Genomic DNA, 11,152 nt, shown 5'->3' with positions numbered 1-11,152 from the left:
GGCACACAGCGGTTGAAAAACATGGATCTAGCTTGATGGCACAGCTGGTCGGTATGTTGTGAAAACTTTATCTGTTAGACGTGGCTGCTAAAATTGCTAGTGGCAGTAAAGGAAGAAGTAAGAGGATGATGACAATAGAAACGAAGCAGGAGATAATAAAAAAAAAAAAATAAGAAGGAAGCGCACGCATAGTTAACCTTGCTCGTGAGTATGGCCGTAAACGCTCGGCAATCTTCTAAGGGCAAGACTTTCCTTGCCGGGGGACGGACCTCTTTAGACAACAAAATGGAGAGGCTTCTTCTATTATGGATTAAAGAGAAGGAAATCGCCGGTGATATGTTCTAGTTTGAGAAAAGTTTAATAAAATAAATAAATAAATTTTGCGGGTTGGTCTCTGCTCTCCTCCGCCTCCACCCAGCTCAAGTCACGTCGCCCCAAAGGTAAATGTCATTTTTCCTTTGTATATGTTATTTAATTTAACTGTACAGTAGATTATGTTACTCATTTTTAATATGTGTATAAAGTCGTGATGTTTTTACCTAAGGTTTTTGCACGCGTTGCACGCATTCACTAATTCACATAGGTTTGGATTGCCCGTCATACGAGCAGTTCGAGTTACGAGCGTAGCCGCTGAACGGATTAAGTTCGTAACACGGGGGCCCACTGTGTGTGTGTGTGTATGTATATATATATATATATATATATATACACACACACACACATACATGCCGCATAAAACTTATAATAATTAAACTCTACTGTATTCACACACATGTGGCCAAAAATAGATACTCGAGTCAAGTCACATTTGTTGTGTGAAGACGCATGACTAATCGTACCCCATTGAGGCCAAGTCATTAGGACATATCTGCAGGATGTCATATTCAGGTTTTTACTCAGTATTAAAAAATAATTTTCTTTGAAACTGTAAGACATAAAGACATAATCAAAAATCTGTATTCAGTAGCTGTGAGTACTTATTGTTAGGAGGATAGAATGTTGTGTCGGTGCATTTCTAACAATTCTGCTTCTTACCAATTTTGTTTAATTCCTGTGCCATTTGTGGATACATGCAACTGCCTTATTAAAATGTGTATTCTTGCATTTAGTTATAATAACTATAATAATGTGCTTCACGGAATGTAAATAATAATTTGAATGTAATTTGAGATGTGTGGCCTTTCTCTTGTCCAGCTGTGGTGGCGGGAAGTCTGACTATGGTACTTTACTGTCTCGCATTCTCTGGTGTTTTTAAAAGACATTACAGGCAAACAGAAAATAACCTCCCGTTTGATTGACTGATTGATTGTCTGATTGACTAATTTTACATTGTCAAAAGTATTTTGCCCCCCCCCCCCCCCCCATCAGTTTTCCCGCTCCATACAAAAGAGATTTTTTCAATGCTTGTTAAAATTAAAATCAGTTTCTAAAAGTATACAATGTTTTTAATTTCCCTGAACGTGACACCAGTCTAACGTGAATGGCTAGTACAATTGTGATTGTGTGTATGTGACTCAGGACTACAGTTAATAAACGTGCTGAATGGAGCAACTGTCCATATTCTCTAAACGGATTGTACACATCCATAATCCATACTTTGCCACTCTAAAAGAACTAGCTGGAGACATCATAATCATACTGAACCTGACAGTTCATGATCCTCTCCGTTTTAAGAACCATTTGCTTCAGTCTCAGCCTCAGATTCCTCCGTGTCGAGTCCGGCAGTAGTTGAAATAGCTCAAAACAGCCTTCAGCTACTCAGTGCTCCTATTTGCTTACGTCCTCATGTCCCTGATGCATAATTTTTCCGGGGGACGCATACTTTCAAATAAACGTTCGTCCCTCAGACGCATCTTTTTTTGACATCAAAACTTGACGACTTATGAACATTATTAACAACTTCGTCCGCCATTTTTGTTTTGAGCTTGCGAAAATAAAACTGTCAATCGAGAAAAAAAAATCACATCTTTGTTTACATAAATTCTGGTTACGGTGAGCCTAATTGTGGCGTATTGATCAAGTAGACGACAATTGTTGTCACGACCATGCTTCCGGGGAAAACTTCAAATTAAAATCATCCCAACGTCATCAGACAGATGTCACGCTGGCACATGCTACACTGTAGGACTTCGCCAATAAAAACAAATTCACTTCAGAGCGCACATGCCGCATACAACGTACAGTATAATAATTAAACTCTACTGTATTCACACACATGGCCAAATTGTGTATTACTTACAGTATGCGAGAGCAAGTAATACACATGTAAGCTGCAGTTTTTTGTTTTTTAGTTTCAGTGACAAATTAAACGAACACTCAAAGTAAAAAGTGGACATGACATCTTGTTTAAAATGAATCTCAAACAGTTCAGTAGATTTTTTTTTTTTTTTTTTTTTTTTTTTTTTTTTTTTTTTTTAATAGAGCAGGTACCCGTACTCAAATATGTGGCACAAAGGGTAGTTATGTGTGTTTAGGCTTCTCCAGGAACATTCTTCCATTGTTTCCCACTCAATAAACAGCATTTACTTGGTCAGATTTTGACAAATCTGAGTCCGTTTTAAGGACTTCTCATCAGCTTCTCTTTTATCATTTTCGGAATGAGATTGTGGTAAATTGTACAAAACTTAAATTTATCTTGCCTGACAAGGTGCTTAGCACCCCTGACTCTCAAAATGCCCCTGTGTGACATGTAAATATTGGACCGTTGAATTGAGAGGTCCTGCATTTTTTATCTTTGAAATTTTCTGGATGATCCACTATCAATTGCCAGTTTTTTGTTTGTTTGTTCTGTTTTTTTTTTCCACTTTGGGTTTTTTAAATCAGATTTTGTTGCAGCACAATGTCATGCTCAGACATATGAATTTCATTGCGCAGTGTTACTTTGCATATGACAATAAAACTCTTGAATCTTGAATTTGTTGTGTGAATACAATCCAAACAGAGCGTGACAGGACATTGTTTATAAACTTCATCCGATTCCGAGCAGGCAAAGAAAACAAATTTTTAGCACTAAATACAAAGCAAAGTGAGAAAAAAAGTTGGAAAATTGAGTTCCAGATTTCTCATATATTTTGGTTACTGTCTGGATCAACCACAGTCTGTTGGAAAGAATCTGTTGAATCCTGTTCCAGCCAAAGGCTCAGGGCAAAGAAAGCGATGAAAAGGAAGGAGGGTGTGTTCAATTCATTGTCCCCATTCCCTGTACAATAATTAAATGTAATTTTACAGATTTCAAAATGCAGCTTGAGTCGCACACATGTGGAGAGCTTTTGCGAGGCAGAATTGGTCAATCGAGCTGTGCCATGCTAATAGATGACAGATAGGAAACAATGAACTTGCGAAGATGCAGAAGAGAAGCCATCCCAGCAAAATGAAGAGCATCTGTTGACAAGCTCCAAATAAAAAGAGTATGACCTAGTAGTACCTCATCATCTAAGCCTTGAAACATTGGAAGGGCATGCCTCATTTTAGCACACTGTTATGTCATGCGTACAGTACTTTCATGCACCATTTTTATCAGTCATTTATCCTGACCTGTTTCTTTTTGATTTACTACTCATAGGAGGAGTGTTTCCTTAATTTGGAGGCTCCCATTAGTAGAGTGTGTGGTTATGACACTCCCTTCCCTCATATTTTTGAACCATTCTACATCCCTGATAAGTGGAAGTGCTTTGAAGGAATCAAGAAGATGATTAACTACTAAATCACAATATGGTAAGTAAGAATGCATGAATCTCTTTTATCATGATTTATGAAGAGGCATAATCAATTCTGCATTTACTCTGGATTACACTCAGTCAATATACATCTTGTAATTTGTGTCAATAATGTGCAGGTGAAGTAGAGGTTCATAATAAAATACCGTCTGCCATCACTACACCACACACACACACACACACACACACACACATATATATATATATATATATATATATATATATATATATATATGTGTATGTATATATATATATATATATATATATATATATATATATATATATATATATATATATATATACAATGTATATATGTATATATATATATATATATATATATATATGTATATATGTATATATATATATATATATATATATATATATATATATATATATATATGTATATATGTATATATATGTATATATATATATGTATGTATGTATGTATATGTGTGTGTGTGTTTATATATATATATATATATATATATATATATATATATATATATGTATATATATATATGTATATATGTATGTATATATGTATGTATATGTATATATGTATATATATATATATATATATATATATATGTAAATGTGTGTGTGTGTATATATATATATATATATATATATATATGTATATATATATATATATATGTATGCGTGTGTGTCTGTGTGCGTCTGTATACACACAGACATATATGTATTTATGTATGTATATACAGTGAGCCCTTGTTTATCGCGATGGGTTACGTTCCAAAAATAGCACGCGCAAAGAGAAATCTATGAAGTAGTCAGCTTTATTTTATTTTTATTATTTTACAATGCAATATAAGAACATATACACACATTTGCTTGCTGGTGGTTAGCAAAAAAATAATAATAAAAAACAACAGGTAAACCGCACTGGACTATTAGCCGCACGGTTTAAATCATGAGGAAAAAGTTTCGGTTTATAGTCCGAAAAATCCATTAATCGGAATTTAAAGGAGAAAAAGAAACAACAATAAGTTTTAATAACCGATTAATTGTCTAGAGCCATTGTTTAACCTGTACTGTCCAATCCTAAATATTGGTCTTACAGCTGTAATTGTTCTCAGATTTTTGAAGTTCTTCATTAAAGCAGTTTTTTCAAACCGAACTAAGACATTTGCAAACATCTGCTTTTACTTTGCAAAACAATGACTAAACTAATAACTGAATCAGTCTCAAAAGGTCAGTGAGTACATCAGTCCTCCTTGTGTGACGTCGCTTAATTGTTGTTCAGTGGTTGCTTGTTGCTTTCAATCACCCATCAATACTAAACAACAAAAGGTAGTATATTTAATGCAAAACTCTTTCAAAAAGTGCTTTACAACCTAGGCCACTTCTTCACAATTTGGCAGAAATATAAGTTGTGTATCTTTTATTTGAAAGACTTTTTTGAGCTTTTGACTGATTCTGAAAGCATCTAATTTTAGTATACTGCCTTTTTATCTCTAGAACTATTACTTTGAATGGTGCAATTATAAATAAAATCAAAATGCATTTTTCATTGAACTTGTTTCTTGTTTACTTTCTGTTATTAAATACATTCATGCGCTATTGCTGTAATGGGCTGCCTGGCTTAATGAAGTGAGTTCGAGCATTTAGGTAATATGGAACTTGAGCTTTACTGTTCTTGTATTCGCATTAGCAGCTCTTGCCTTCAACTAAGTGTTTATGGAGCAGTGTTATGTTTGTTGGCTGAACTTGAACGTGCAAGGCAGTATTTTCACCATGTGTTTAAAATATGCTCCAGTCAGCCGAGAGCAGACAACCCGTTCTGTCAGAAATCTGAACACAGGTTCAAAACATGGACATCTCTCACTTTGCACATGGCCGTGTGATTTTGACATGTGTGCGACGTGTCCAATGTAGCTTTGTTAACGTAAAAACAGATTTGCCTTTCTTCTTGAGCGTACCACCAGCAACATCAACTGATTCAGATTATTAATGCCATATAGGTTTTTTTTTCCCCCAATTCATCATCATTCAATTCCAATGCTAATGCTCAGCAGACATACGCAACTCCAGAGGCTACACTATTGGATGATTGCTTCCAGGACGGCTCAAATCCTGTGAACTGGGGTGCTTTGAATCAGCTACACTTCGGTTATCCATTTTTACTCTTCGTTTTGAATTATAGTTATTGAACAGTTGCTGAAGGGCCAAAGAGCCATTATTAATATTCTCAATCAAATCCAACAGACGTCAGTGCTCATCCTCGCTTTTCACTATCTCTCTCCAACATGACTTTTCCGCCTCATCTGTCATCATGGCCAAGTGATTCACTTTAACTTTCTCAATCTCTCTTGACCCAGAGCCAGCTCCTGAAAGCCCGAAACGGCGTGCTCCCCATTTTCCTCCTCGTGTATCCAAGTGGAGAGAAGCCAGGGAAAAGTCACTTTGTTGACCATCCAGTCAAGAAGCTGTGTCCAGATGACTCCATGTCCCCGTGTGCCCTCACAACTAATACTTTTACATTATCTCTGGATTAAGAAACCTTATTTTTTATGTCTATGATGGCAACTGATGATGATGTGATACGTAGTCCATTATTGTATTTGGTTCCATTTGAGTTTGACTTCAGCAATTAAATGGCATTCTTTCATTAGTTTACCTCATTATTTTTACTGCTTTCAATTCCCTTCCTCAGTCTCTTGCTCAATTTATTTATTTTTTTTTTCAGGGAAAGCGAAAAAGAGTTTGTTGAAAATATTTAAGTGGTATAATCACTATTTTACTTGCTGTGTGGACACTTTTGCACTGGCAGACTGTTGTGACGAGTTCAACACAGTGTCAGGAAAATTTAGAACATCCATTTATTTTACCACATCATCATGTGGGATAATTATAGAATATCCACAATGTGTTTAACAAATAGATACATTTATTTTGTTACTTGGGTTGTTTTTTTTTTGTTTGTTTGTTTTTCTGTTTCTTTAGTCAGTTTCTCCATTCATCCATTATTTATCACTTTATCCTGAGTCTGGTGTCACAGGGGGTTCCAGCTTCACCAGGGAAACCCAGATGTCCCTCTCCCCGGCCACTTTAATCAGCTCATCAGGAGGTTCTCAGCCCAACCGAGAGACATAGTCTCTCCAGCACACCCTGGGTCGTCTCCGGTGCCTCTTCCCAATGGGACACGCCTGGAAGACCCATCTGGAGGCATCCTAACTAGATGCCCGAAGCCACCTCAACTGACTCCTCTCAACTCTGAGGAGCAGCGGCTTGACCCTGAGCCCCTCTCGCATGAGCAAGCTTCTCACATATCTAAGGAGACCCCAGACACCCTGCGGAGGAAACTCATTTCGGCCGCTTGATTCCGGGATCTCGTTCTTTTGGTCACGACTGACTGCTCGTGACCATAAGTGAGGGTAGGGACATAGATTGACAAGTAAATCCAGAGCTTTGTCGTACGGCTCAGCTCATTCTGTTCCTGTTCCATCCTACCCTCGCTCATGAATAAGACCCAAGATACTTTAACTGCTCCGCTTAGGGGTAGGACATACATAATCCCCGACCCTGAAAGGACACTCTACCCTTTTCCAACTGAGAACCATGGTCTCAGATTTGTAGGTGCCGATCTTCGTCCTAGCCTGGACTCCGAACTGCTTCAGTGAGCGTTGAAAGTCATAGCCTGAAGAAGCACACACATCATGTCCTTTAAAGTTTCAATGTCATTTCTTCACGTGAGCATTGACGTCCCCCAGCAGAACAAAGGAGTTCCCGGAGGGAGCGCTCTGTGGCACACCCTCCAAGGACTCCAAAACGGGTGAGTACTGTGGGCTCTTGACAGGTGCCTAGGCACAAACAATAGTCAGGACCCGTAGCCCTACCCGAAGGTGGAGGGAGGCTACTCCATTGTCCACCGGGTTGAACCCTAATGTACAGGTACCAAGTCGGGGCCAATAAGTATGTCCACACCTGCTCTGCAGCTCTCACTGTGGGTAAGTCAAGAATTGAAGAGAGTCCAATCCCTCTCAAGAGGACTGGTCCTAAAGCCCAAGCTGTGTGTGGAGGGGATGCCGAATATATCTAGTCGAAACTTGTCTGTCTCACACACCAGCTCAGGCTCTTTCCACGCCAGAGACGTGACATTCCTTGTCCCAACAGCTAGTTTCTGTAGCCGGGGATTGGCGCGCCAAGGTAATGAGCCCATTGGAGGGAAGTCAATTTCTTCAAAAGTAAAACACCAGTTTTAGAAGTCTTTTGATTTTAAGGTGCATGGTAAACGGTACTTGACTTATATAGTGCTTCTTCAACTCACAAGGTCCTCAAAGCACTTTACTTTCGACTAGACATTCTCTTACTGATGACAGAGCATTAAGAGCAACTGGGGGTTTAGTATCTTGAGCAAGAATACTTCAACGTGATGACAATGGCCGGGGATCGGAAGTGACCGCTCTACCACTGAGCGCTTCAGCTCTATAGGTCATAACTCCTCCTTATTTCATATACTGTTATATTGCCGGTGCATATAATGTTTTGACCAGGGTAATTTCTTTGCTTCCGTAAGCCAAACATCCTGTCAGTATTTTACCAGTTTCTCAGTCACTAATGTTGAGTCATGTTCCATATGTTTGGATCCTTCTGAGGAATATTTTACAATCCATAAATACCTGTAAGACCCTCCCCTGACAGTAATTCTGATTTAAAGCAATAAAACAAAATCCTGGTTCATCTATCAGAAAAATAAGTTTTCCTTTTTCTTATAAACTATAATGGTTTAAAAAGACAATACCAGGATCCTAAACCTTCACATAATCAGACGTAGAGATAGGACAAATGCCCGGCCCTAGGATGGCATTATACAAGTTGGAGGCATAATTTAGACAGGTGAATAGATCCTGCCTCTACTGACATGCCAATTTACAAGGAAGCTAGTGTGAAAACAGCTTTGGAGCGCCAGCAGTGGAAACTACTTGTATTAATGTGTCTACTGCCCCTATGGTTAACACCCTATGGTTTTACATTTTTTGTTGCAGATTTTCCATGTGTTGCTTTTATATGGCTGCCTGTGTTGCTTTGTAAATATGTTGCCTACTGAGTTTATAGTGTAGTTGCGTTATGGTTGCATTCATGCAGCCTGTGGGATGGAGTAAGCGGCTTCCTGAACCATGTACCATGAAAAGCAGGGGACTAAGGAGTGGATGGACTCATGCCTTGAAGTTGTAACTTTTAATTTGCGCCTGAAGTGACGCACCTCATCATATCGGTGAGGTTGAGGAGAAAGGTGAGCGATTTCAAAGTGAGACTGCTAAATTAGAAAGTGATGTTTTTCCCTATTGCATGGGGTGTTGAGTGGGACTTTGAAATTTCTCCAAAACAAAGTTGTAAAGTTTTAAAGGAACACAGCAATCTGATGAAATGTAATACCCCTTTGTACAGTTGCAAATTAAGTGTTTGAAAAAAACTGTTTTTTGCCGTGCCTTAAGTGATTCCATCATGTCCCTTTGTTGACAACATTTACTGTAAAAGTGGTGAATTGAAACATGTTATCAGCTGACTGCAATTCCTTTTCCTCAGAGTAATATACTTTGCTGCAGACAAAATTATTCACAGGAGCGTTACTGTACCTTCAATTGTGGGAATCCTGTCATTTTGGGAATCATGGTTCGAGACATTGGTAGAATGTTTGCAAAACTATGGAAAAAATTAGGGAGTTTAATCAAGTGTAAAGGGATCTGTAGCAGATTGAGAAACATCCCCCCTGCTGGGCCTATGGCCGCGTTGTCTTTGTGTGAACTTTTCCCCTGCTCCAGTGCGTGCCACGAACAACTGCTGTTTGCAGTGTTCACTGCTCTGATGGGTTACATGCAAAGAGACAATTTTATGAATGTGTTCATGACAATTATGATGAATCTTATGCCTCACACGCCTTAAAAAAATCAAGCTGCTGCACCACCAACAAAAAAATCAAATCTCATTTTGAATTGCTTAAGGCAAAATTATAGTTACTTGTTTCTTCCATTGTGCACCTTTCAACAACAGGAAAAGAAAGATCAAATCCTGTATACCACTGTAAGCAAGTGGATGGTGGGAAATCTATATCGCTGAAGATTGGCAAATTTTAGGGTCTGGTGAGCCCTGAATTTTAAGCAAATTCATAACATTGACTAAATCGGGAAGTATCAAAACAGCAACATAATGACCTTTTTGTACAACCAAATGATCCTTCAATTAGACTCCTTGTAAATATTGCCATCATACGTGCGTAATGCGGGAATGTGACATCTAGCAAGTTCTTTTTCATAATTCTCATTAAACCTGAAATGTAATTTCGCTATGTCTGGTTTCTCATGCAGGGGTGTTACACACATTTTTATTGTGGGCCATATTGTAGTTACAGGTTCTGTAAGAGAGCTGGAATCAGTGTCAAATACTTTTTAAGTGTGTTTGTCTGCATTTAGCTAGTTTTGAAATCAAAGGCTGGTGAAAAAAAAAAACTTTTTTTTTGTTTGTTTTGCTTTTTTTGTTTGTTTTTTGTTTCAAAATTTTTACTCTTTGAAATCAGAGGCTGGTAAAAAAAAAAAAGATTTTTTTTTTCTCTCCAATGTTTTAAAAATTGAAACAACTTGCAAGTTTGGTGTTTTAGCCAGGAAAAAAAGTCAAATTAGCATTTCACGTGCCACATAAAATGATTCGGCGGGCCGGATCTGGCCCCCAGGTCTTGATTTTGACACCTGTGTCATAGACCATTTACAAGACTTCAATTCAGTTAGGTAAACAATACATTTCAAAATCTGCTTGAATTTCAGATATTTTCAGAAATTTCTTTGGACAATTCAACATGAAAACCAATTATCAGAATTCATTAGGATGCAGGCCACAGAATTCAAAATACAGGTAGATGTTATTCATGGATTCTCATTAACTTGTAAATTCCAACTTTGACAACTGAACACTTTTGTCAAAACGCTTTTTGTATCTGATTGGCCACCATGAGTCTGGGTTGAGGCACATGAACTAAGATAAATTTCAAAGAGGTTTTGTAATTCATCTCTTTTCAATAGAGTTTAGATTTTAACAGTACCGGTACATGGTCGAGTGTAATTCAAGTGCTTCAAGTTCAGGAAATGAACACATAAATGACTCATTTGATGTGCGGTCAACAGAGGACTACATTCATTCAAATTGGTATGCTTTTCAGATAACATTCTCAAGGAACTCATGTAATGAAATCAGGTCAACGTTAGAGATAGAAACTCATCTGTCATTTTGGTCAGCGTGAAAGCGGGTCCTTTGACCATAGTGGTGATGCGGCCCCTCCTTTTGGGCGGGGTGGCAAAGATGACCTCTGCTTGGAAGGAAGGCCATAATACCATCTGTGCTCTTACAGTGTGTCATTACACACTATATTTACATAAAACACACAAACCAGGGGTGGTATGTCCCACCATGAAGCTCTGGGAGGT

General features: G+C 38.0%; 1 protein-coding gene across 1 annotated transcript in view; it reads left to right on the top strand.

Annotated features, from left to right (window-relative positions):
- bckdhb (branched chain keto acid dehydrogenase E1 subunit beta) overlaps nucleotides 1-6,348 on the top strand; it is a 53,421-nt gene extending 47,073 nt beyond the window's left edge. The window contains exons 10-11 of the mRNA XM_088411008.1: nucleotides 3,563-3,714; nucleotides 6,056-6,348. Coding sequence (XP_088267134.1) covers nucleotides 3,563-3,703 — 141 coding nt within the window. The 3' untranslated portion in view covers nucleotides 3,704-3,714; nucleotides 6,056-6,348. The remainder of the gene's footprint in view (nucleotides 1-3,562; nucleotides 3,715-6,055) is intronic.
- The last annotated feature ends 4,804 nt before the right edge of the window (nucleotides 6,349-11,152 follow it).

This window comes from Hippichthys cyanospilos, chromosome 3 (genome assembly GCF_059441005.1).
Source record: "Hippichthys cyanospilos isolate Australia breed blue-spotted pipefish chromosome 3, RoL_Hcya_1.0, whole genome shotgun sequence".
In the NCBI taxonomy this organism is placed as follows: Eukaryota; Metazoa; Chordata; class Actinopteri; order Syngnathiformes; family Syngnathidae; genus Hippichthys; species Hippichthys cyanospilos.
This window is presented reverse-complemented; position numbering and strand designations above follow the sequence as displayed.